The sequence below is a fragment of the Delphinus delphis genome, chromosome 15 (genome assembly GCF_949987515.2).
Source record: "Delphinus delphis chromosome 15, mDelDel1.2, whole genome shotgun sequence".
NCBI classification, from domain to species: Eukaryota; Metazoa; Chordata; class Mammalia; order Artiodactyla; family Delphinidae; genus Delphinus; species Delphinus delphis.
In genome coordinates, this window is record NC_082697.1 from 48427095 (window position 1) to 48454452 (window position 27358).

The 27358-nt window shown below is 45.4% G+C and overlaps 1 protein-coding gene across 2 annotated transcripts in view; it reads right to left on the minus strand.

The window, feature by feature from the left end:
• Positions 1–27358, minus strand: part of PCSK2 (proprotein convertase subtilisin/kexin type 2) — a 216876-nt gene that overhangs the window by 86031 nt on the left and 103487 nt on the right. For both annotated transcript variants that reach the window (XR_009522214.1, XM_060032951.1), the window contains exons 3-5: positions 14557–14670; positions 12849–12957; positions 6050–6087 (exon numbers count right to left, since the gene is read on the minus strand). Coding sequence is in view for 1 of the 2 variants with exons in the window: in XM_060032951.1 (XP_059888934.1) it covers positions 6050–6087; positions 12849–12957; positions 14557–14670 (261 nt within the window). In the remaining variant the exon portion in view is untranslated. The remainder of the gene's footprint in view (positions 1–6049; positions 6088–12848; positions 12958–14556; positions 14671–27358) is intronic.

Below are 27358 nucleotides of genomic sequence, written 5' to 3' on the forward strand. Positions count from 1 at the left end.
TGACACTTCTGTATTATTCTATTGCTTTAGAAAAGTTACAAGGCCCAGCCCAAAGTCAAGGGCTGGGAAATACACTTCACCCTTTAGAGGGAGGTTCTGTGGAGCCCCATAGCAGAAGCTGAGAGAAGGTTGGGGAGTGGAGTCCAGGCAATCTTCCACATTTGCTGCGTCCAAGAATTTGTGGAAAAACTTCAGGAAGAGCACGTGAACCCGCACAGATTCTCAGCACAAGATCTTGGAGCTGCTCAGAGGGTGACCCACAGTTTCCAAGCTAAAAGGTGGAGGCCCGAGTGTGAGAAGGGCCAGGACTCTCTGCGTCAGGGCAGGAGCCTGGGCTCCGCCCTGTGACCACTTAGGCGTCAGGAGAGGTCGTTTCTCTGGGCTGGAGGAAACCTCATTTGGAAAAATTACTGTTGTACAATTCCTCACCCAGCTAGGGGATGAATATCCGTGAATATCCTTTTAGTTCAAAGGTCTGTGACAGAGAAAAACAGATCAGAAATTCTCTCTCTGGGCCTCCTCCTTCCTTCTATCCTGGCTGCAAGCAATTGCTTCTCTCTCCCTGTTCCTTCTGTTTGCTTCGCTGCTCTTTTTCAGATCAATCTTTTATTTTTTAAATAGATCTTTGAGATTGACTTTGGTAACCTCCACCTTTGCCCTCTGCTTTTCCTAGTCTCACAATCTTATGCTTAGTCTGGGGGTGCCCTTTTTTCTCTTTTGATAACGCTGAGCTCGCTGGGCGTGCCTCGAGCAATTGCACCGCTTTCTGGAGGCGTGTCGCTGCTTCTCCATCGGGACAGGCTGGCTTCGTGTCATCTCAACTCTTTTGAGAAGGAAATGGATTTTTATTGAGCATCTATTATCTGCCAGGTGCTGTACACACGGTATCTCAGCGATACCCCACAACACACCTGATACTCTTTTGGCCCACTTCACAAACGAGGAGATTAAAGTTCAAAGAGGTTTAACAGGTGAGTCTGAGGTTGCACATCTTAGACTCAGGCAGCCGGGAGTCATGCTTAGGTTTCACTGAGTTTCAGGTTTCACCGCTTTCCAAGGGTCAGCACGGCCACCCTGCCTGACCCTACTCTGCGTGGACGGCGGGCAGGCCAGGAGAGCCGGCTCGTGCTTGCTGGGGTCTCCTCCTAAGTAAGCTACTTGCCTCTGAGAAAACCCTCACCCCAGTGGGAAGGCTCCCTCTGGATTTTACAGAACCACTAGCCATCTCTTCACCTCCTTAGCTCCAGCAGCAAAGCATCTCAAAGGATCCTGCTTTTGGAGCAGAGCAGGAGATACTCAGCTTCAGCTGCCCCCAGGCTCTGAAAGCGGCCGCCTCACCCACACTTGCATGTTCTTGAATAGAAGTCTCCCTCTATGCTGCAGGCCTGAAAGGACCCCAGGCTTGGACCTGTACCGTGAACATGGGCCCATGATCATTGCTGCACGGGGGCCACACAGCACAAAGACAGCCACCTCCCGGCCTGCCCACCCCTCACCTGCAAGCCACGCCCCACACTTGTGTCCTGACTGACCTCAGGCTCCTCTGGAGAACACCTGTGTCTGGTTTCTCTTCCTCTGGGGCTTGGCCATGGCAGGCCCAATGCACAGCCATCTGACTGAGCTGGAGCAAATATCCAGAGAGGACGGGGTAAAGGAATCCCAGTTTCAAGTTGGTCTAAAATAGGGTCTTGGCTAAGACTCATTTCATGTTATTACTATCGAGATGAAGAGAGGTGAATGTATTTATTTGGAATAGTGAAAATTTACCAGTGAGACTGGGGTCCTCAGATTAAATTCAATCATAGAACAATAGAGTAACAATAAAAGTGGCCATTATTATCCTTTGCTCCTAACTCAACAGATACAGGCTAGATTTGTTGAATTAAGTGAACACTAATGACTTACATTTATACATTGATTTACAGTTTTCAGAGGATTAAAATTCTCAGTTTAAATAGAACACTGGACGACCAGCCTACCTTGAGTCTTTTCTTTTAATATACAGAATAAACAAGCTTTGAAAATAATTCTGTTTTGGGAAACATTTCACCTGGTTTGATTATGAAGAAGTTTTTGTCATATTTGTCTAAGAACCTCTGATACGGTTTTTACTTCTCACTGAGCACATTTCTGTTTATTTTAATCTTTAATATATTTCCAAGGCATCCTCCCTCTGGCAGACGTTGCCTGGACCCAGCCTTATGCCTCTTTCTGTCATCTCTGCGTCCTTGGTGGGCTCCAGCTGCCTGTACCCACTTCTGTTTGCCGAGGGCGTTTCCCAAGACAGTGGGAAAGTAGGAGCAGCTGGGATGTTAACATCCCCTGTGACCAGCCCTCAGCCAATGACTGATAGGAGTTGCTATATAAATACCCCAGCTTCCCGGGTATCCCATCCAGTGGGATAACTCTGGTGCACATCTTCTGCGTCATCTCACAGATGCCCCAGTGGGATTCCAGCCACTCACCATAGTGACTTGTTTGAAATGCACCCCTTACTGGCTGCCTTCCCTTCCCTATCTCGCTCTCCCTTCCTCTGACCTTCCTTCCATATAAACCAGTTGCCCTGAAACCCTTGTCTTGGGTCTGCTTCTGCAGGAACCCAAACACAGACCTCCCCAAAGTGCATTCCACTGGAAGGGCACGGGGCTAGCTCTCACATCCAAGCCAGTAAGTCACCTAACAAGGTGTGAAGCTGCCTGTTAATCCTTTGCTCAAACAATTTTCGAGTTTATCACCATCCACTGATTTCATTGCCCTCCTGGGCAGGTCTACTCCACTTGCCATGCTCATTCTGTTAATTATAGTGTAAAAATTTTAATTAAAAATAAAGAAGATAAATCTGGTTAGTAGCTTCAAAGCTGTCATTCTCAGCTCTTCACAGAATGAGGGAGACTAGCGAAAACTAGCTGGTTCAGGTTCTCTGCTGAGGAATTAGGGATCAGCTATTTCAGTGTTCAGTTTTCTCACCTATACCAAAGACATAGGACATTTTCAAAGTCATGTGTAATTAGATACAATTGGTTTGTAAAGTTCCAAGGGTTTTGATAATTGCTGAAGACTCAGACCTTCCTTTGGATGGAAGTTGTGAAACTGTGCAGTTTTGTCCAGAGCTCACATTTTCTGGTCAATTCTTAGATGTCATCTAGTTTAAGTCATCTCCTCAACATCCCCACCAAAAGGCCATCAACTCTCCTCGTAAACATTTTCCGATAAGGAGAACCCATTACTTCCTGGGAGAGCTAATTCTTTTAATTTATTCCTTAATCGTTAGATAGTTCTTCCTTTAACTGAACTAAAATCTTCCTCCCGCAATTGTCACCCGTTGGTGGGAATTTTCATGGGAGAAATTACTGAACAAGTTGAATGTCTCATCTATCATGGAGAACTGGAAATGAACTGGAACTGAAAACATATTTAATGTGCTTCTTAAGTTGTGTTTTTTCCAGTTCTTTCCACTCTCCTAAGCATGTTGTGGTTTGGAGACCTCTACCACCCTTGTCACTGTCTGTCACACTCCCTCTAAGAGTGAGACTCCCATTAGAAGCGACCTAGTTGTCCAAGAATTGGGGATTGGAAAGTTTAAGTAAATTACCACATGAGGCAATACTATATAGCCCTTATAATCATGTTTTGAAGATTATTTAATAATATAAAAATGTTCATAACATATCACATGGAAGGGGGTACTATATATGCAACAAGAGCCCAATTTTATTAAAAATATATGCATAGAAATGAAGTCGAAAATATGTTAAAGTATTAAGAATGGTGATATAGCTAGTTTTGAATCTGTTTTATGTTTTTCTACATTTTCTATAGAGCACATTTATTTTTTTACTTTGGTCAGCAGTGACTTATTTTATTTTGTTTTTATTGGAGTATAGTTGCTTTACAATGTTGTGTTAGTTTCTGCTGTACAGCAAAGTGAATCAGCCACACGTATACACATATCCCCTCCCTCTTGGGTATTTTTTAATTAGAAAAGAAGTTGTTTGGAAAGAAACAAAGGGGAAAAAAAGGAAAGCAGAAAACCACACTCAAAGAACCCATAGGGTTTTCAGGTATGTTCTGCTGTGGCAGAATTGGGTGGAGCTGGCACGTCTCAATGGGTATCTTTCCCTTTCCAATTTCAGATTAGAGTTTCTGGCAGATGAATCCCACTGTAGACTGGCATCGTACCTGCAGTTCATCAGAGCCCCAGAGGATTTTTCTCCCACTTGAATTATTATCTCTTTTTAATCTGGTGACTGGTATCGGGGGCAGCTGTCACGGAAACCCCTGGGCTGGCCAGGGATGCCCAGGTCAGTGTCCATGTAAGTGGCCTTCGAAGGAGGGAGGCTGTGCGCTGCCCACCTTCCAGCCTGACTGGCAGCCACCCCACCTTGAAGTCTTAGAAGCTGTGAGAGGAGCAACGCTGGTTTGCAAAAGTGAGCAGACCCTTATTTGGCTTCCCCAAGAGGCACTGGTCTGGGGGATGGTGGGAACCCTGTGCAGTCGCAGCTCAGCTGGGAAGGGGACTGGAAATGCCTCGCGTGCAGGGCAGCCCTGAGGTCGAACCTGCCCCCTCCAGGCTGTTGCTCCTGCCATTTCTCCATGAGGAAGGGCCCCTGGGTATCAGAACCTTGGAGAAAATGAGGCACGTGCATCTCTCAGCCTCCCCATTGGAGAACTCTCCAAGGTCCTGCAGTTACTGGGGAAGCTGGGAAAGGCAGGGCTTTGGAGGGGACAGACAAGGCCCTGTGTGGGGCGGTGCCTCTAAGGAAGCAAAGGAACCTCCAGGCAGGCAGCCCTGTGTGCCAGCAGTGGGGCAAGGGGTCAGAGAGGAAGAGAGAATGCTGTCCCTAGACTCTGCAGATGGTCGTTGAGGCAGAATCTGCAACTCCTAGGTGGTTCTTCCCTGCCTTATCTACCAGAGTGGATTCTCATCTCGGGGAGCAGAGCTTTGGATTGTCTTCTGTCATTTCTCTCTGGAGGCACATTGGTTGCACTATGCCCAGTGTATACTCTCCCAGGTTTGTAAGACCCATGCAGGAAATAGAAACCCAGCACCTTGGTGCTTTGCTTCCCAATTCCCAGTCCACTACACACATGGAAAATCTCCCTTCTCTTTTTGCAATGTGGACACTCACACCTTCCAGGAAGAATGACCCGGAATTTTGATCCCCAAACACTTCTGCTTGTTAACCATCTTTCCTCTATTTAAATTCATGTTCTCCTAAATATGAGTCTTTTCAGCAAATAAATAACATTTTATAAAATACTTAGCCCTGGAAGTTACAGGAGAAATATAACTTAATAATAGTTTGGGTAATTTTAAGTGACCACCCCAATGCTTGAATAGTATACTCCCTGGGGTGAAAATAAAGCCATCGCTTATGTTTAAAAGGTTTGGAGATTTTATCGGGAAATCAGCAGGTGACTTGCTGGGTCAAAAGTCAGAGCATGGGGTACCAGCCCAATAGCATTTACTGTGATTCCCTGTTAATGTTTGTTATGTGTCAAGGGATACTAAATGCTCTACTCAGAGTCGTGGGGAAAGTCAGTGTGGAGTGCGCATCAGCACCGAAATAAGAAGAAGGTGGCATGCTTGACTTCACACAGCTACGGGTGCAACGTGAGTTCCTGCTCTTTTTGGCTTTTGCCATCGGTTTTGTCCAGCAAGAACCCAAAGGGCTCATTCCCACCCACCATTCAACCTCCTCAGCTGGAGCTGATTTTAAACCTTGCCAAGGCTCTCTCTTCCCTCTCCCTGTACCTTTGTTCTCAGCACTTTGTTCTTTCAGATCTCAAGTTTCCTTCTTTTCTTCTGGTGAAGTCACTCACCCCTGCCTGCCGCCAGGCCCCATGCCTCGTCTGTCTTTGGCCTGAGCTGTGGCTTTTATAAGACGGGCAGTCTGGGGTGCATGCACGTGCAGGCGTGCCCGTGTGCCAGCGTGCACGGCCTATGTGCGTGCAGGCATGTGTGTGCGTCTGTGCGAGTTCCCACTATGAGGGTCACCAGAACACTTAGGACACACGCATTTCCCCACACAGGGCAGCTTGCACTTACATAGTTTGAGGCCAGGTCCGGGTGGAGATAGTCGATCCCTGCGAAAAGACAAGAGCACAGGAACAATAGGTTAATACCTGCCACGTATCCTCAGGAAAGCTGCTCGAGAAGGCGCGCTCCTTATGTGCTGGCGCCAGGAGATGTGTGTGTGGGGGGGGTGAGCGCTGGGCCCCAGCTTCGAGTTTCCATCCCCGGGGGAGGGTGCTGCCCCGCCCACGTGGAGAGCCAGTGGCCACCAGATGTGTCAGAGGAGGGAAGCCAGTTAGAGCTTGAGGCCCCAGGATAACACTTCTGACATAAATGCCAGCTTAGTGACCCTAAGACGGATCGCTCAACAGAGAACTGATCTAAGAGAGATTTGTGGAAATCCTGACATTTCTAAAGCATCAACAGGAATTTCTTCTGAAATGAAACCAGTTCTGGGGAGGAAAAGTGATTATTATTTAACAGAGCCCGGACAGCAATGGATTAGAACGTTGCCTGGCACGGAAACCAGAGGAACACGGCTCGGCGAGAAAAGCCATTAGGCAAAGGGCAAGTGATTTCCCACGAGGTGTCCTGGGTGGGAGCTGGTTCTTGTCTCTGCAGAAGGCTTTCCAGGGAGCCTCCCAGCAGGAGTCCTGCACTTTCTCCTGGATGTGGCCCGTCTTGCTGTTGGTCCATGAGCACTGCTGTGTTCCATTAACACGTGGATCTCAGAAAGCACTGTGAAACTTCAAAGGGCAAATTGCAAAGCTCTCATCCAGGTCTGCAGAGCCATATAATCTTTGCAGCAGTGACATCAGAGAATCCAGCCCTCTCAGAAATCGGCTGGCTTCCTGTACTACCTAGCATCACGGTTATGAGTGTAGACTTTGGAGTCAGAGACTCGAGTTTTAATCACAACCACGCTGCCAACTGGCTGTGCGGCTTCAGGCAGGGTGCTTGGCCTCTCTGTGCTTGCTTTCTTCTCAACCTGGTAGGGGTGAGAACAGTGTGGTCCTATTATTCCAGTGGCATTAGTAATTCTATTGGGTTGCAATATTTGAAAGCCAGAAGCGTCATTAAGTCCCTATCATAGTGGTCACCTTCACTACTACATGCACACCGAGGCCAGGCCACATTATAGCTTTGTCCTGTGAAAAAGAACTTGTATCCAAATGTATATTTCTTTTTTTTTTTTTTTTGCGGTACGCGGGCCTCTCACTGTTGTGGCCTCTCCTGTTGCAGAGCACAGGCTCCGGACGCGCAGGTTCAGGGGCCATGCCTCACGGGCCCAGCCGCTCCGCGGCATGCGGGATCCTCCCGGACCGGGGCACAAACCCGTGTCCCCTGCATCGGCAGGTGGGCTCCCAACCACTGCGCCACCAGGGAAGCCCCAAATGTATATTTCCAAAAGGAAGTTTTCCTTTGTTTTTCCTGGTTACACAAGTAATTTCTGGACTGGGAGTCACTGTGCTGCTGATGTTTTCATGTTTTGACATCAGAAGCAATTGCTGTCCTCACGCTGCTTGTGAGACTATAGCCAGGCCCTTCCCCCTCACCATCCTCCTCTCCCCTCCCCAAAGTGGCAGGAGGACAGCGGTCAGAAGATTTAAAGGCTAATATTATAAAAGTTTTAGACCTTTGCTCTGGACCCTGATTCAGAGATGGTCAGTGTAGGCTGTGGGGTGGAGTTGGGGATAAGCACAGGCTACGAGACCAACAGATCAGTTCTGTCCAGGCTCAGACACTGTAATATTTGTGTGGCTTTGGCCGTATAGCTTCTCTGAGCCTCAGCTTCCTCATCTTTGAAATGGGAATATTGTCTACCTCGCAAAGCAGTTTTCGAGGTTGGAGCCGCTTCATTGAAAGTGTTTAGCTTGCAGTAAACACTTAATAAATTACATTTCTAGCATCCTCATTAGAACCTTAATCTACCACATTTTTAGGGTTCTGTGGGTGGTGCAGATGAGCAGAGATATTTGAAAAATCTACTTGGTTTTAGAGTGCTGTGTTGAAATTAAATTTTCCTATACGTTTGTGGAAATTGGTTACATTTTTTGAACTCATTATTAGGCAAAACATTTTATAACATACAGATGAGTTTAAAAGATACAGAGAATACTTTTTTTTCTTAACAGGGAGTCAGTTTTTAAAACATGGCCTCAAGTTCTGATAATGCAAGTTATTTAGGAAAGGAATTTTCTAAGAGGCAGTAGTCTCTTCTCTGTGATGGGAAATATTAAAGCAAAGAGATAATTTGAAACCAGAAGGAAATCAGAATGAAAATAAGATAAATTTAGCCTAATTAAAATAAAGGATCTTTAATTAGGTTAAGTGGAACACTGAATGTGAAGTTAGAAGAGATACAGACTTTGGTCTGAGGAAGAAAATATTATTGATAGATTAAGGATGATAGACATGACTCAGAAAAAATAATAATGAGCTAAGCATAAAAATAATAACCTGGCAATTAAATAGTATTTCAATATTTTTGTATATATGATTATCTTTGAAGGTGGAAGTCACTGAATACATCTTCTTAATCAGTTTGTTTATTTTTCAGTTCTTGTATTATTAATGTATTCACTCTTATTTTCATTCACTGGTTTATTTTCAGCAATGAAAGCCAGGTGCTACGTAGGTCCTGGAAAAACACAATTTAGATACAGAACCTGAGCTGTACAACCATCTAAGCCTCACAGTCTACAGGGGGCACGGACTCATCACCAGCCAATCAGAATGCACACAAATGACAAACACTTGGTTATATTTTTGTTCATAAACCATTAGTATCTGTCATTAGTTTGAAAGTCTAACCTACAACAGTCCATATTCTCAAGAATCACTGGCACCTCTGGAGACCTCAGGGAATCAGTGAGCTCCATGTACATATTCTTAGTTACAATGCTAATAGTTCAATTGAGATGTATAACATCTCTGGACTCTAGCCTTCCGATGACCCCCACCCAGACAACACCTGACCTCAGCTGCACGAGAGACCTCAAGTGAGAACTGTCCAGACTTTCTGAATTCCTGTACCACAAATCTTATGAGCAAGATAAATAGTTACTTTAAGCTGCTAAATATTGGAGTCACTTGTTACACAGCAATAATAATGGGGACAGACACCCTGCTGGACCTTCTGGGGCCTGCAGAGCCCAAGGTTAGGGGAGAAAACACCGCTTTTCAGCATATGACAGAGTTCTAAATCTCCTGGAAGGCTGTGGGTGACTGTCTGGCCCTGAAACTTGTACCTCTGCTTATAAGGATGAGGCCCCATCACAAAGTCTCACCAGGGAGGCAGAGCCACAGGGTGGGTTTCAAGCACTGAAGATGGTGGTGAAGATTAGTTTGGGCAATTTCTTCTCTCCCTAAACCTTAATTTCTTCATCTGCAAAATGTGGATAATAATAACACAAACCTTAGAGAATAATTATGACTGTTTCCAAATGTTAAGTGGAGCCTAGCACATAGTACTCACGAAACGCTAGTTTTTATTTTTACTTCAGCTTGAAAACTCTCTCTCACCCTGCCTCACTGGCCTTCAATCTTACTTCCTTCACTCCAACAGCTAAAGGCCTTGACTCACGCCTTCACTGACCATCTTTGACCTCGATAGCCAGCGCCCGTCCTGGGGCTGGGTGACTCATGTCTATCGCCGCGTCTCATTACGGCCACATCCTACTTTCCAGGTTAAGTTCCCAACACCAAACAATTCCATCACAACAAAAGGGATGAATCGTCATCATTAAGCAGGGTCCGTGCTGACATCAACATGCCCAGAATGTCAGAGCAGACCCTTCAGAAATTCTTTCTGCCCTTTTGGCAACAGTTAGCCATGGAGGTTCTTTCCCAGAGGTATGTAGGGTGTGGCAGTCACACTGGGTTGCACCTAACGAAAGCACCTACATGAAAGCAGTGAGCATCTATCAAATCATTGGATCGAGCAGAGGGGATGATGGCTGAGTTTTTGAGCTGGGCAACCAGAGAGGGGTGAACGAGTATTAAAACTGTGCTTGTCCACAAATCGAACCTTCCACACACAGATCACCAACTATTTCCCACACAAGACAGGCTTATAAAATATGACATTCATTTTGCTCTTAGGTCTCAGGGTCAGCATCCGTGTGTGTCTTTGACCTTGTTTTGGGGTGATGTCTTGCTGAGAGACTAGCTGGGGAACGATTCCACACCATCCACGTGTGCAGGCAGCTGAGAGAGAAGATGCAGCCCTGATACTCCCAGCTCATCATCTCTGCTTCGCGTCTGTGGGTGTTTAGGCAGAAGTGCCCCACCACATGGTGAGAGGCTGTGCGTCTGGACTTGCCCTTGCTGTGGCCGCTTTTGCCCCAGATGCGCTCATCTTGCTGTTCAACGCTGGGTTTGGAGAAGGGCTTAGTCGTCTTCTTTTCTTCAGTTATCCTACTGAACAAGCATGTGCCGGTTTCAAGGTAGCCACAAATCCCTTGTCTCTCTCCACACCAGGAGGCAGGATCTATTGATATTTCTCCTCCCCTGGAATCTGGCTCTCAGACTGCTTATCCAGTGGCAAGGGGCAAAGCAATGCTTGCCCATCCCAGGTTCAGCCTTTGAGAGGACTGGCAGCTCCTGCTTCTTGTCTTAGGATGCCTGTTCTTGGGAGCCCTGAGCCGTCCGTGAGAAATCCAGCCACCTTGCTGGGGAGGCCACGAGGAGCTAGAGGGAGGCCGAGCCATTTTAGCACCCAGTTGAGACTCCAGTTGACACTGGCCCCAGCTTCCTTCTTAGCCCAACTGTATGAGAGACCCCAAAGCCAGACTGTCCCTCTGAGCCTGGTCAACCCACAGAATGGTGAGAGTTAGCAACAGGGTGTTTGTTTTAAGCCACTCAGTTTTGGGGTGGCTTGTTCTGCAGCAGTGGATGACCAAAACAATGGGGAAGTTAGGAGTACAATTGAGGGGCAGAGGGTGCACTTTTTTTTGAATCTCAGAGGCCACTAACTCAGCAGGAGAAACAACATCAAATAGGAAATTCTGCTGAGACTTTGTAACGGACTCGGCTTCTCAGGCCAGGAAATGTGGACCAGAGGCAGGTGACGCCCTCTCCTTAGCTCTCTTCAGAAGGGACGAAGAAAGGTCAGTCAAGGGGTCTGGAGTTAAAGAATCCTGAAACGGGCATCTCGGGGGCTGTTGGGGGTTCTGTGAGAGCACCGTGCCTCTCTGTGGCCACTTTTAAGGGTGCTTCTCTGGTCCCCCCACATCTGTGTGATGAAATGGTGATTACAGAGTATCCCAGGCAGGTTTCCCCCAAACCTACACGCATCTTTCTCCTGGGTGAGCTGGGCTCATCCACGGTGTTTTCTAAGCCAAAGCATTAGGAAGGAGAAACAGGTAAGCTCTCCACATTGGCACACGCGCGCAAACACACACACACACAGACACACTCGTGGGAGCGCCTTTCTTCTTGTGAGAGCCCTGGCCACTGGAGAAAGCTTTTACATCCGTTTCAAAACATCTCACACCTCAGAAAACACTGCGCATTGTTTTTATGTTAATATTTAATGAGCCCACACAAAGACAGTTCTGATTTTAAGCGCGCTGACTCTCCTTGTTTTCCCATCAATCCTGCTTCAAAGGCTTGCTTTAGAGAACATCGTGTTCTTTGAGGATCTTGAGAAGAGAAAGGCTCCATTGTTTCATCTCTGTATAGACTTTATATGTAATTAGACCAGTAGTGCACAGTGGAGCTTTACGGAGGACCCAGACAGCTAACGACAGGCAAGAATACACCCGCGACGGGACGATGGCAGGGCAGAGATGCTCCAGGATCTTGGCAGAGCCAAGGCATGTGTAGTTAGAAACACAGCGATTCATCAAACCCATTGGTTTTCATATCACAAACTATAAAAAAGAAAGTTCTGCTAAATCTCTGCTGGGCAGGCGTGTGGGATAGAATAACATATTGCAGGGGGCACATATAGAAAAATGTCATCAGTTTGCTTCACAACGACTCATTCTGAAAGTAGCAATAAAGTCAAAATTCCCCAAACCCCAATCCCGTTACTAAGAAGCTGTTGCGGGGATCAGAGCCACACTGCCTGATGGAAATTTCTGGGATGATAGAAATGAAGTTCAGTTGAATTGTCACTAGCCCCATGTGGTTATTGAGACCTTGAAGTGAAACGAATGGGATCGAGGAATTGAATTGTTAACTGTATTTAGCTTTAACTAATTTAAACTTAAATGTAAATAGCCACATACTGCTAGTGGCTACCACGCTGGACAGTGTAGATCTAGAGAAATAGATGGTAAATATAAACAGAAGCCGCTTTTTTTGTTTGTTTGTTTTTTTGCGATACGCGGGTCTCTCACTGTTGTGGCCTCTCCCGTTGCGGAGCACAGGCTCCGGACGCGCAGGCTCAGTGGCCATGGCTCACGGGCCCAGCCGCTCCGCGCCATGTGGGATCTTCCCGCACCGGGGAACGAACCCGTGTCTCCTGCATCGGTAGGCGGACTCTCAACCACCGCACCACCAGGGAAGCCCAGAAGCCGTTTTAAAGTAAGGTATAAGCAGTGGCCCAATAAGAAATTACAGTTCAATGATGGTCAACTTTCATTAGTTCATTTAAATATTTTTAAACTTATTAATTCGATAAATATTTGTGAAGGGCATCCTCGAGCTTGAGGACCACTGATGTGGAGAAATGTGAGGATGTCGACACAGTATAGACGACCACGCCCAGCATCTGGCCATTCTGCCTCTAATTTGCATCTCCAAAACAATGAATCTTTTGTGTTCCAAAGGTGTGCAAAGACACACTTGCTTCCAGGTGATGTACAGCCTTTGAAATACTCACCATCGTCCATAATTCCAATGGTAACACCTTTCCCTGTGTATCCCAGCTCCCAGGCTTCTGCCACATTCAAGTCGAGGCCAGGAGTACCATCAGCTTGCCCGGTATTGATCTGGTTCAGGAATTCCAAAGCAGAGAATCTTATGAGTTTGGTGTAGGTGGTAAAGCACCTGTGTAAACGTTTACTTGCCACACTCCTCAGACACCTGGTATTCCAGGGCCAGATAAAGGGCAACATCTTCCATGAAACAGTGCTTTGGGGTGTTTTCGCATCCACCTCTTCTAGTCTTCTCCCTCCATTTTTTTGATATACACAAAATCAATGTTTTCTGTTTTACAGAAATATGCAAACACAGTTTCAATCTTCCTATCTCTTATGACTAGATCATTATCTTTAAACTCCTTAGAGCCAACATTGCAAGAAACCCTCCGCAATTTAGAATTAAATGCTTGCTCTTGGAGCTCTTTATTTATCCCTCACTTTCAGAATTTAGTGCATATTGTCTCAGATTATTCTTATTTGAATGTAATTTCCTCACTAAATAACAATATTCTTTACAAGAGGGAGCATGTTCTATTTATCTTTGTAATTTCAGTACCACCACACCAAGTCTTGCTTAAAAATATTTGTTGAACTGAATTAAAGAGAGTTGGCTCAACTTTGGTGCATGTTCTAATGCAAAAAATAAAAATGCCTTCCCCCTAAAACATCAAAAAAGGAAGGGAAAAAAAGGAAAATTCCATACAAATATGTTCACTACCCTCTTTTTATGCTTTTTTGTCCTGTGCAGGTTTTCTCAAAGATAAATCATAAAAAAATAGCGAAGTCAGAGCTTGTACTGGTAGAAGTCCATAGTAATGAGCTGGCTGTTACCGTGTTGCTGAAACATTGTGTGAATGTCATTAGTTCTCTTTATAAAAATGACTGCTCTTCCCCTTCTAGGCACATGCGAAGATGACACCTCTCCAACCCCTTGGAAGCTAGAACCACATGACTGGTTTTGGGCATTGGAATGTGAGCTCATGAACCATTTGTCACATCCAGGCAGGAGCTTTAAGAGCCAGAGTGTGATTTGCCCCTTGCCCTCGTTGAGATGCCCGTGAAAGCAGGGGTTGGGATGCAGCTGAGATGGAGCTCGGGTCCCTGGGGATTACAGAGCATTGGCTGTGAAGCACGAGTGAGAAACAAGCTTTGATCCTGTTAATCCACTGTGATTTGGGGATTGTTTGTTATTGCAAGAAACATAGCCTGATCCTAATACACATAAGCTCATTCAGTTATGCAGATTGGATTTGTAGAATTCCATGCCCCAAAGCGTAAAGCATAGTCAAGCTCTAAGCCCCAAGAGGGAAGTTGTGATGCATTCCTACAATGGGCAGTTTATAAATTATAAACATTTATAAATTAGTCACTCCTTTCCCTTCAATATGCCCCGCAGTTTGGGTTGGTTTGGAGACACTGAGCCCCTTTTAAACATAACCAACTCACCCAAATAGATCAAGAAGGACTGCTGGTGTGTGAGAAAATATTCACTTCACCAGGCAGATGGGGTTTCCATCGCTAGCACCGAGTCGGGTGCTATCAATACCTATCAGCTAGTACCGAGTGCGGTGTTAGCTGACATCCCACGGAATCATGAGGAAATAGAAACCCATCTTCTATCTGAAGTTCCAAGCTGAGAAACATTAGGAATGATACCGAGATGCTTACCAGATACCACTGCTTCGTAAAAAGAGGGTCGTTCATGTTGATGTAGATCTCGTTGATGTCTCTATACCCTCGCTTTTTTCGGTTGAACCCTTCCTGTTGCAAGGCCCTCTTTACCTGGAATGACAATACTGGCATGTTACCTGAACACCCCTCTTCTGGACTTCATTTCTACAAATTCAAATTCTATTTGTATAGAATGTGTTGGGTTTTTTTTTCCTCAGCAGAAACCAAGTTCATTTCATGCACATTCTTACTTTATGATTATTTTCCAAGATCATTTACTTCTGCTTGTACTCAACAAAGAGGCCTTGGGGATGGCTCAAAGTGAGTGTCCTTAAAATAAGAAGGAGATGGAGAAAAGTATTCTCAAGGGAGATGAGGCGGTAGGGGCATTAGTGAACTAAAACAGTGAAGCACTTCTATTAAGGAAAGGAATGTGGATTCATAAAGGGAAACAGTGGAACTGGCACAGACTATCTTTCTGGAGGGCTTCCCAGCACCCATTTTGGGAATCGGCCAAAAACAAAACAAGAAAAACCTGCCTGACAAGCCAGCAAGTCCACAGCAAAGTTCTAGAAGGTAAGTGAGGGACCTTTGAAGATAAATTGATGCTGTCCTTGCAATGAGGACACTTCATGTTGGGACAGTCAGACAGAACCCCAAGCCCTTGGACGGAAATGAAACTTAGGAGCTGAATTAGGAGGCTCCTAGCAACAGCTGGGCTTTGTCCCAGACGGGACCCTTTCTTTCACTTGGGCAATACCTAGTTCATTATCCAACAGCTGTGGCTGAGCGTCTACACACTCAAGGACTATGCAAATGGATAACAGGGTGTGTGCTGGGTGCTTTTAGTTTTTTTAAGTTATATTTTGCTTCTGAACATTCATTTCTCCTTCTGCCAGGACTCCCCAGTGCATTTGGGAGATTACCTCAAGCCCACCGGGTTCTGTGTTGGTGGGAGTGAAATTCAAGGCACCAGCCTCCTGAGCCTCTCTCTGCCTCAGAGGTACCTCAATGGGTATCTCTCTTCTAGGGTATGAACCTTGGGAAAGTGATGTGAAGGCAGAAGGGACCCTTGGAGGCTATTTATCTCAGAGGCTCACTCACCAGGCTCTCCCCATAAAAGATCCTGGCCATCGTTCCCACAGCCCAGCCTGGAGCTCCCCTAAGACCAATGCATCAGCCTCCTACAGACTGTGAGCTCCACATCCCTTTCCAACAGATTCACTTTCGTTCACATGACCCAGAATCAATTTCTGTTGCTTGCACCCACAAACTCTGACATGGGATGAGGGAAAATAGAAGACTCCAAGTCAGGAACAAAGGGACCACAGAAGTGGCCGATAACCCTCCCCTTCCTTGCTACCCTGGAAGGCGGGGGAGGCTGTGGGAGAGTAGTTCCTCTGTGCTTCCCTGCTCCACATGCAGATGCCGGAAGGCCCGGGGCTCATTTGCAGAAAAACTCTAAGTCTACGAGAAATTCTACTTCTAGAGAAGTAGTGGGTATGGCATTTGCTCTGTGAGTTCTTTGAGGGGGATTCCAACAAGAGACATTCACTGTGGCAGAGTTAACCCCTGCCCCTGAAAGAAATAGCAAAGTAATTGGGAAAATGGGATGGATGGTTATTTTTATAATATGCCACAAATCTGGGCACAACTAATGTCCGTCAAATGGAGATAACTTATGATGCAGATATACCTACCCATATATGTATGTGAGTGTGTATACACGTGTATCTTCTGAGAAGCAGAGGCCAAGAGGAGATTAAATGTGTAAGGATTTTGTTGGGAGAGAAAACACAAGGAAGTGATGCAAGTTTGACCCCATAAAGAAGAGAGTGAACAGGCAGAGTCCAAGTGTCCTCCACCACCCGTCCACTGCCCCATCGTCTGAGGCAGGCTTGGCAAGCCTGCTGGGGATCAGAGGCAGCTGCTGGAGGAACCCTGAGCCTCTCAGGGTAGAACTGTGTCAGCACACTTGCATCTTCCATCCTTGGCTGGAGCAGCCGTGGAAAGTGTGGCCTGTGGTCAACACAGTGCTGGCTTTCAGAGGACGGCAGCTAGGGGCCCTGAGGTCACAGGTCTACAAGGTGTAGTCTCACAGCTGCCACCATATATATGCGCATGTATATATGTTATATATATATATGCTTATCTATGCGTGTGTGTGCATTCATTAATGTACAACATTTAAAATGTTGAAGTAAATGTAGCCTTTGTTGGAGCCCTGGGGGGGCCACCCCAAATTGTGCCTCAATGGCATATTGATTATCTATTAAAGTTACTTAAGAAATGGCCAATGCAAGAGGGACACTCTGACCCTCCTTCCTGCCTCCCTAGAAGCAGGAAATAAGTCTCTCATAGGAAAGGTGCACTCCCTGCAACTGGAGGTAGAAGAACACCCTATCACCAGAGACAGGGAATTCAAAGCCAAGGAGCCTGTATAGACAAACCTTCTTACTTCTTTCATTCACTACCTCAAGCCCCAATTCTGTTTAGATTCTTCACTAAGTGGGCACCCAAAACCTGAATTTCTTCGTCCCGTCAATTTTTCCCAAATTTATTGTTTCTTTGTCTAAAAAGTATAAAAGCTTCTATGAGACCTGCGTGTGCATGAATTAAATTGTGTTTCTTTTCCTCCCGTTCATCTGTCTCATTTCTGTGTATTATTAGTCCAGCCATAAGAACTCAAGAGTGGTAGGGAGGAGATTCCCCATCCTCTACATTCTCAACCTGTAAAGAACCACAGCATGCCCCCTCAAAACTTCCTGTTACTGTGGAAGCAAGTATTCAAGCACCTTGGGAAAGAAGGAGCCGGAGCTGGCCGTCCATCCTGAATTCGCAACTTCCCATTTCAGTCCCACAACCAAGTCTTTACCTGCTCTGCTCACGGATGGGAGCCTTGCCTGACTTCCCCAGAAGGGTCCCCATTATACTGGACTCATGTTGGAAAACTCCTCCACAAGTTGTTCCCAGCAGCGTAAGGACAGGAAGACTTATCTCAGATTCCATCTTTTCCAATAACAGTGGAGGAATGGCTATTACAATACCACTCCAAACTCAATTAGACCAAGTGCATTCTAACGAAAGGCTGTTTAAATTCATTTCCATAAAATTAATTTTTAATTCCATAAATTAGGTTTAATGGAAACCAGTGATGTTTTGGGATGTTGTGCTCCCTGGACAGCACCCTCCTTGCAACTCAGAAGCACCAAAGCGTGACTCAAGGGTCTGCCATTTTGCACCTCATGTTATTAAAAATCAGGAATCCTAAGACACTGCAGAGGGCTTTCTGAATCCTGTCCTCAATGAAGATCACAGTTACAATTCCAAGAGAGATGAACACCTTTAAGACGCATATTTTTACTTGGTACACACAAAAAACTGGAGAAGAGTGTTCGCCCCCCACAATGATGCTATGTACTGCCATCAGTTGTTTTCATCTTTTTGGGTTCTTGTCCAACCCTAACTTGCATTTTAACCTAATTTTTACATAATAGTAATCATACTATAGATAAAATTGTGTATCCTTTCTTCATTAAGTGTCTAATCGTAGAAATTTTAATATGTTGCTACATAGCTCTCATCTTTTATTTTATTTTTTTGGCCGTGCAGCAGGTGGGGTCTTAGTTCCCTGAACAGGGGTAGAACCCACACCTCTTGCAGTGGAAGTGAGGAGACTTAACCACTGGACTGCCAGGGAAGTCCCTCTCATCTTTTAATTTTTAATGACTACCTAAATATTCCATAGAGGAATGTACCATAACTTACCCAACGAGTTTCCTCTTCCTGGTCATCTGGGTTTCTTTCTATTACAAGTGAAATTGCCAGGAGCTGAGGGATGAGGTTATAAACTGGTTTTAAAGGCCTCTGGGGAAGATTTCAGTGTTACAGGTCTATGTGTGATAAAGCTCTTAATGTCAAAGAAGTATTTCCAAGCATTTATAATCCTCCCTCACATTATAACTAAAAGGCCACTTTCATTCTCTTTTCTCCCACCTCTGAATTGTGACCTTTCACAGACAATTCCTTTCACTACCGCTTAGATATAGTACCAATGACATGCATACAACTTAACCATAGCTTCTTGCCTTCTCAGAAAAAACAAAAAACAAAAGTAAAAACCATACAGCTAGCTTCAGTAGAATTCTCCCCCAAGTTGGCCCATTGACCTAAAATTTTTTTTTTTTTTTTGCTGTACGCGGGCCTCTCACTGTTGTGGCCTCTCCCGTTGCGGAGCACAGGCTCCAGACGTGCAAGTTCAGCAGCCATGGCTCACGGGCCCAGCCGCTCCGCAGCATGTGGGATCTTCCCGGACCGGGGCACGAACCCGTGTCCCCTGCATCGGCAGGTGGACTCTCAACCACTGTGCCACCAGGGAAGCCCTGACCTAAACATTTACACAAATAAAAAATATAAGAAAGCAGGTGTGTGTGTGACTGGGCATTATTTTATTAAAAATGAACAGAGGGATATTCTACAATTCCGGTTCAAATTTTAAACCTGAATTTGACACATGTGCAAACACAGATTTTACCCGAACAACACCCACTGCCTTTGCTCTCCTGGTGTCTCTCCTTAATTAAGAATTTTTCAGTCAACAAACGTTTTTGTGCATCTACAGTGTGCTAGATACAGATGATACTAGGGTGAGAAGACACCGCCCCTGCATATTGGTATACTATTTTATAACTTATGTTAACAAGGTACTTTCCCTACATTTAGCCTTCTCAGCAGAACTGTGGGTGGGTATGGTTACAGTTGAGGAAACGAAGGTTCAGAGACCGTTGTCCAAAAACTGAAAACACAACAGTCACCCAGGTTGATCAGTTCTAAATGCCATGAACTTTCCACTAAAGCACGCAGTCTCTCCCTAAGGCACGGAACACAGTCAACCTTCCTGTATCTGGGACAGCATAACTTCATAAAACTCTCTAAGGATCAGGGCTGGGATCACTTCCCTGCTGGGCTGATAATTAAACAGCTGCTAATTAGCACCGACTGTGCAGGGCCAGGGAGGGGCCAGGAGAAGGGGGGGCAGTCCAGGGTGCTGCCTCCAAAGGGCGTGCAGAACGTCTTGGCTTGAAGCGAGCATGAGAAGGAAAACCACAAAACACAGAACTGATATGTTGCTGAGAATACTGGTTTATGAAATCTGTGATGCTGTCGCTTGTATCACACTATTCTTTTCTGTATTACTCAGAATTATTTTGTTTACCACTATTATGCGTTGACTTAGTCCCCCTAAAAGATATATTGAAGTCCTAGCTGCACGTAAATTCAATGAAGATAGAACATGCCCTCACACCATGCGCAAAAATAAACTCAAAATGGCTTAAAGACCTAAATATAAGACAAGACACAATAAAACTCCTAGAAGAGAACATAGGCAAAACATTCTCTAACACAAGTCATACCAATTTTTTCTTAGGTCATTCTCCCAAGGCAATAGAAATGAAAACAAAAATAAACAAATGGGAGCTAATCAAACTTACAAGCTTTTGCACAGCAAAGGAAACCGTAAAAAACAAAACGAGACAAAACGAAAAGACAACCTATGGACTGGGAGAAAACATTTGCAAATGATACGAACAACAAGGGCTAATCTCCAAAATACATAAACAGCTCCTACAACTCAACAACAAAAAACCCAATTAAAAAATGGGCACGGGCTTCCCTGGTGGCGCAGTGGTTGAGAGTCCGCCTGCCGATGCAGGTGACATGGGTTCATGCCCCGGTCTGGGAAGATCCCACATGCCGCGGAGCAGCTGGGCCTGTGAGCCATGGCTGCTGAGCCTGCGCATCCGGAGCCTGTGCTCCGCAACGGGAGAGGCCACAACAGTGAGAGGCCCGCGTACCGCAAAAAAAAAAAAAAAATGGGCAGAAGACCTAAAGAAGACATACAGATGGGCAGTAGGCATATGAAAAGATGCTCTACATCACTAATTATTAGAGAAATGCAAATCAGAACTACAATGTGGTATCAATTCACAGCAGTCAGAATGGCCATCATTAAAAAGTCTACAAATAACAAATGCTGGAGAGGGTGTGGAGAAAAGGGAACCCTCCTATACTGTTGGTGGGAATGTAAGTTGGTGCAGTCACTATGGAACACAGTATGCAGGTTACTCAGAAAACTAAAAATAGAATCAACATATGATCCAGCAATTCCTCTCCTGGGCATATACCCGGACAAAACTGTATTTCAAAAACATACAAGTACCCCTATGTTCATAGCAGCACTATTCACAATAGCCAAAACATGGAAACAACCTAGATGTCCATCAACAGATGAATGGATAAACATGTGGTATACAATGGAATACTACTCAGCCATAAAAAAGAACAAAATAATGCCATTTGCAGCAACATGGATGCAACTAGAGATTATCATACTAAGTGAAGTAAGTCAGACAGAGAAAGACAAATACCATATGATATCACTTATATGTGGAATCTAAAATACGACACAAATGAACCTATCTACTGAACGGAAACAGACTCATAGACGTAGAGATCAGACTTGTGGTTGACAAGGGGGAGAGGGGGTGGGAGAGGGAGGGCCTGGGAATTTGGGGTTAGTAGATGCAAACTATTACATTTAGAATTGATAAACAGGGACTTCCCCGGTGGTGCAGTGATTAAGAATCCACCTGCCAATGCAGGGGACACAGGCTCAAGCCCTGGTCCGGGAGGATCCCACATGCCACAGAGCAACTAAGCTCATGTGCCACAACTACTGAAGCCTGCACGCCTAGAGCCCATGCACCGCAACGAAGAGTAGCCCCCGCTCGCCACAACTAGAGAAAGCCCGCGCGCAGCAATGAAGACCCAAAGCAGCCAAAAAACAAATCAATTTAAAAAAAGAAAAAAAATTTTTAATTGCAAAAAAAAAAAAAAGAATGAATAAACAACAAGGTCCTACTGTGTAGCACAGGGAACTATATCCAATCTCCTGGGATAAAGCATAATGGAAAGGAATATTTAAAAAAGAATGTCTATATGCGTAAAACTGAGTCAATTTGCTGTACAGCAGAGATTGGCACAGCACTGTAAATCAACTATACTTCAATTTAAAAAAATATGGAAAACAAAATATGTTGAAGTCCTAACCCCCAGTACCTCTGAAGGTGACCTGATTTGGGAACAGGGTTGGTGCAGATGTGATTAGTTAAGGTGAGGGCAGCCTGGGGCCCAGTGCGTCTTAATGCAGTGCGGCCGGTGTCCTCATAAGAAGAGGATGGATAGACACAGGAGGAAAATGCCACAGAAAGACACACTCACCCCCTCACCCATACACACCGCCACCCCCATAGCCACACAGACACAGAGTGAAGCCACCTCTGGAGGGGGGAGGCACAGGGCAGACTTTGCTACTAGAGCCAAGGAGCACCGGGACTACCAGAAGCCAGGAGAAGCAAGGGAAGGGCCCCAGCCAGAGATCTCCGGAGCACAGCCCTGCCAGCACGTTGATCTGAAGTCTGAACTGCTGGCCAGAACTGTGAGAGAGTAAATTTCTGTTGTGTTAAAGCCACCCAGTTTGTGGTACTTGGTTATGGAAACTGTTACAACAGCTAAGAATTAAACTACGTCCCAATGCCTCCTTCTTATTCGTAAGCTTCATTTGGTACGTAAAGTGCTCTTGTAGTTTCATTTGGACAAAGATAGCTTTTTACCATATGTCACTTCTGCAAACAAACAAAAGCAAAATGTTAGTAAAATAAATTGGTTAAGAAGTTCCTCAACTCCTTCACAGACGGTGTCTAACTCAGAGTTGTCCGTGTCTGTGTTTTCCTCCGTGCCATCCAGCACGTTGGTGGTCAGCCTTTCTTGAGAAAATGCTTCACTCTTGTCTCCAGGATTTTCCTCCAAGCTGCCCACACCTATTCCACACGTTTTGTTGCACCAGGGGAGGCAATGAACATTTTGTCACTCTGGCATTTGCAGAGAGCAGTTGTAAGGTGCACTTAGGAATAGGTGGTGTATGATAGTTTTTGCTTTTCTAGATTTTCTGATGGTAAACTTTTCTTTTTTAATTTAATTTATTTTATTTATCTATTTTTGCCTGCTTTGGGTCTTTGCTGCTGTGCGCAGGCTTTCTCTAGTTGCGGCGAGCGGGGGCTACTCTTCGTTGCAGTGCGCGGGTTTCTCATTGCGGTGGCTTCTCTTGTTGTGGAGCACGGGTTCTAGGCGCACGGGCTCAGGAGTTGCAGCACACAGGCTCAGTAGTTGTGACTCGTGGGCTCTAGAGTGCGGGCTCTAGAACATAAGCTCAGTAGTTGTGGCACACAGGCTTAGTTGCTCCGCGGCATGTGGGATCTTCCCGGACCAGGGATCGAACCCATGTCCCCTGCATTGGCAGGTGGATTCTCAACCACTGCGCCACCAGGGAAGTCCTGATGGTAAACTTCTGAGGGGTTAATCACAGTGGAACTTCTCTCAGTTTGCCTCACCCCAGGACTGGAGACGCTGAGAAGTGGACTGGGAGACAGTCGTCTATGGGAGCGATGAGGTTTTGCGGGCAGAGCCCTGGATCGGGGTTAGGAGCTCTGGGGTAGGCCTGAGGTGTAGCCATGGACGTGGGTTTGAAACCGGCACCTGTCCCTAACCCTGTGTCTTTGAGCATCATAGCGATCTTTCTGAGACTCAGTTTCCTTACCCCTAAAATGGGAATCATAATTACCTCTGAGGGTTGTTTTGAGAAATGAATCATGACAACTGCTGTGACACACCCAGCACAGTGCCCAGCACATGGTAGGTCAGGTCCCACAAATGCCAGTTCCCTTGGTCGGTCCTCTAGTCGGCTGTCCTGGACCCGGGTGCACATCAAATCACCTGAGAGCTTTAACAATCCCCACCCTCAGGCCATACCTGGACCCAAGCAGACCCTCTGGGGCTGGGGCCGAGCATCGAGGTTCTTCAGAATCTCCACGTGGCCCCGCCCTGCACCAAGGTTGACTCTGTCTTAGAGGCCAGTTTTCTTCCTCCGTAAAAGACCTGCCTCCACCTCTGGGAACTGTGATGAGGCTCTGGCCGGATGCAGGCTGTGGAATCCTCACTTGGTAAAGAGCTCTGCAGACGTGGGACTCGTGCCATCACCTTGCTGAAGGTGTCACCCCAAGGTGGGGCGGGGGGATGCCCACTGCCCTCAGCCGGCACCCCTTCCACTGCCGGGCCTGGCTCTTCCTCCCTTTCTTTCTGTGGAAGGATGGGGTCAGATTGGATCATTTATTCTCTAACTGGGCTGAACAGCTGAGTCACCGGGGTGAGCCGCTTCTTAAATTAAAAACTATTTTAAAACAGAGAAGAAGGAAAGAAGAAAAGAAAAAACATGATTTCCCCCTACCTCTCCATAATTCCTGTTGACACTAAAAAGAAAAAATAAGGTAGCACATGTGCATGCTTAGAAAATAAAAGAGGTACAGAAAGTTACATGATGGAAAGGGAACATTTTATCCTTCCCTCCTCTTCTCGGCTCACAAATAGCTCCCCTCAAAGGTAACTGCTGCTAATAATTTCTTGGGAGCTCTTCCAGGAAATGTTTATACATACGCTCTAATACATATATATACAGAAAGAGGGAAATTTTGTTAAAATCAGTGTACTTAGCATGATCCTTTTACAGTGTAGTGAGTTGAATGTTCCCTCAAAATATATATCCCTCAAAAATGTTTTTTGAATTTTATCTGTCTATATCTATCTTTCATCTATCTATTAACTATCTATCTATCTCTCTATCTATCTCTCTATCTATCTATCATCTATCTTTTGCGCCACATGGCTTGTGGGATCTTAGCTCCCCGACCATGAATCAAACCCAGGCCCTCAGCAGTGAAAGCACGGAGTCCTAACCACTGAACCTCCAGGGAATCCCCCTCCCTCCAAATTTTATGTCCATGTCCTAAACCCTGGAACCTGAGAATGTGACTTTATTTGGAAAAAGGGTCCTTGTAGATGTAATTATAGATCTTGTGATGAGATCATTCTGCATTATCTGGGTGGGCCCTAAATCCAATGACACGTGATCCAGAACAAGTATCCTTACAAGAGACACAGGAGAGAAACACAGAGGAGAAGCCTCGTGGAGGTGGAAGCAGAGAGGAGAGCGATGCAGCCCAAGCACAGGAACGTGACAACCAACAGAGGCTGGAAGAGGTGGAAGGATTCTCCCCCAGAGCCCCTGGAGGGAGCACTGCCCCGAGGACACGTTGATTTTGGACTTTTGGCCTCCAGGACTGTGAGAGACTAAATAGAAGTTGTTTTAAATCGCCAAGTTTGTGGAATTTGTTATGGTAGCCATAGGAAACTCATACAACGTAGCAAATTTAAAAGAGAGATTTATATATACACATACATATATACAATATCAATATATAATACCCATATGTTTAATATCTAAATATAGATATTATATAGTATATAACTAGCAGACTTACATATATAATACGTATATGTTATAATCTATATATTTCTACATATCTGTAGATATATCTATTGTAATATAGATATAATATCTGGTGGTATCTTTTAAATTTACTATGAAAGGATCATGCTAACTATGTATACTATTCTTTTTTTTTGATGAACATAATAAAGCTCTTATTTTTTTTCCACAACATAATAAAGCTCTTATTTTTTTTCCACATCTTTATTAGAGTATAATTGCTTTACAATGTTGTGTTAGTTTCTGCTGTACAACAAAGTGAATCAGCTATACATATACATATATCCCCATATCCCCTCCTACTTAAGCCTCCCTCCTACCGTCCCTATCCCACCCCTCTAGGTGGTCACAAAGCACCGAGCTGATCTCCCTGTGCTAGGTAGCTGCTTCTCCCTAGCTATCGATTTTACATTTGGTAGTGTATATATGTCAATGCTACTCTCTCACTTCGTCCCAGCTTACCCTTCCCCCTCTGTGTCCTCAAGTCTGTTCTCTACATCTGCATCTCTATTCCTGCCCTGCCACTAGGTTAATCAGTACCTTTTTTTTTTTTTTTTAGATTCCATATATATGCGTTAGCATACAGTATTTGTTTTTCTCTTTCTGACTTACTTCACTCTGTGTGACAGACTCTAGGTCCATCCACCTCACTACAAATAACTCAATTTCGTTTCTTTTTATGGCTGAGTAATACTCCATTGTATATATGTGCCACATCTTCTTTATCCATTCATCTGTCGATGGACACTTAGGCTGTTTCCATGTCCTGGCTATTGTAAATAGTGCTGCAATGAACACTGGGGTCCATATGTCCTTTTGAATTATGGTTTTCTCAGGGTATATGCCCAGGAGTGGGATTGCTGGGTCCTAGGGTAATTCTATTTTTAGCTTTTTAAGGAACCTCCATACTGTTCTCCATAGTGGCTGTAACAATTTACATTCCCACCAACAGTACAGGAGGTTCCCTTTTCTCCACACCCCTCCAGCATTATATATACTCTTCTTAACAAAAACTCTTTCATTCCCTTTAACAGATGCGTATTATTTCGTCATGTGGTTAAACAAAATTTCTTTATTTCGTCACCTGTCGAAGGATGCTCTGGTTGGCTGCATCTTTTGTCGTTGTTATTTTGCCATTCCACTGAGTGCTGCAGTGAATATCTACACACACAGAGAGGTGATGTTTCGAAAGTGTGTCATCAGGATAAATTATAAGCAGTGGGATCGCTGGGCTGATGAAGACAACTTTAACGTTTCATCAGGCAGTTACTGCCAAAATGCCCTCCAGAAAGTCTATAACACATTGCATGCTCACTGACAGCGCATCAGAGTGGGGGGAACTTTAAAAAACTATGGATCTCAGACACTGTCATGGGGCTATCCTGATCCAGGGGCCTGGGGTGCTGCCCGGGAACCTGTACTTTGAAGAGCTCCCAGGGGACTGGGCTATAGACCAGGGCTGAGAACTTCAGGAGGCTCCAAACTCCGAGGTCCCCTCTGGTTCTCTGATGCATCCAGAGATGCTTCTGTCTGGGGAAGCAGAGGTTCCGAGCCTGGCCTCCCAGAGCAATCGTCTGGGAAGTTGTAAAACGAGTCCCTGCGGGTGGGTCATGGCCTCTGGGTTTCTCGAGCTTCCCAGGTGATTCTGAAGAGGCCCCGGGCTTGAGAAACAGTGTGCTGGACTCCTCTGCTCCCCTTTCTTCTCTCTTGACCCCGTCCTGACACAACAGAGACAGAGAACTGAAATCAAATTAAACTACGGCTGAGAGAGGGACAAGGTGCATCTATACTAAGCAACTTCAAGACTGCGCTCTCTGGAGGAGAACAAACCCAAATCCATAAGAAAATATTCGATTTACTCACTAAAAATTCATCTCTCCTTATTCATCTCGGGCTAGTTGCTGGGAGTGGGGGAGGGCAATGTGGGGGGGTGGGCAGTGGGAGGAGTATCAAGAAGATAGCAAAGTTTCCAAAGAACATTGTTCTTTAAAAAATAATTAAAACCCTCTTAATTTGTGAGGTAAATTACCTAGCGTTTATTATGGACCGAGGACTTCCTTTCCCTGATAGGTTCAGACAAAACAAAAATAGCTCTTCCAGAAACATCCTGCGCAATACATCAGCTAGAACATCCGTGGGTGGACTTGAAGACGAGTCCACATGGGAGGCAGGATTAAGGCTGGAGCAGACGGACCTCTGGCCCCTGGCCTGACCATCCTGTCTGTTGTTACTCTCCTGGGGAGGAGGGGAAAGGACCCGTCCTTTCTGGTGTGTCAGCCAACCTGGAGAGAATCTGTCTTCCTCTTGTGAGATGCCAGAGGTGTGCCGGGGGGCTGTCCTTTTAAGATTTGAGCTGCT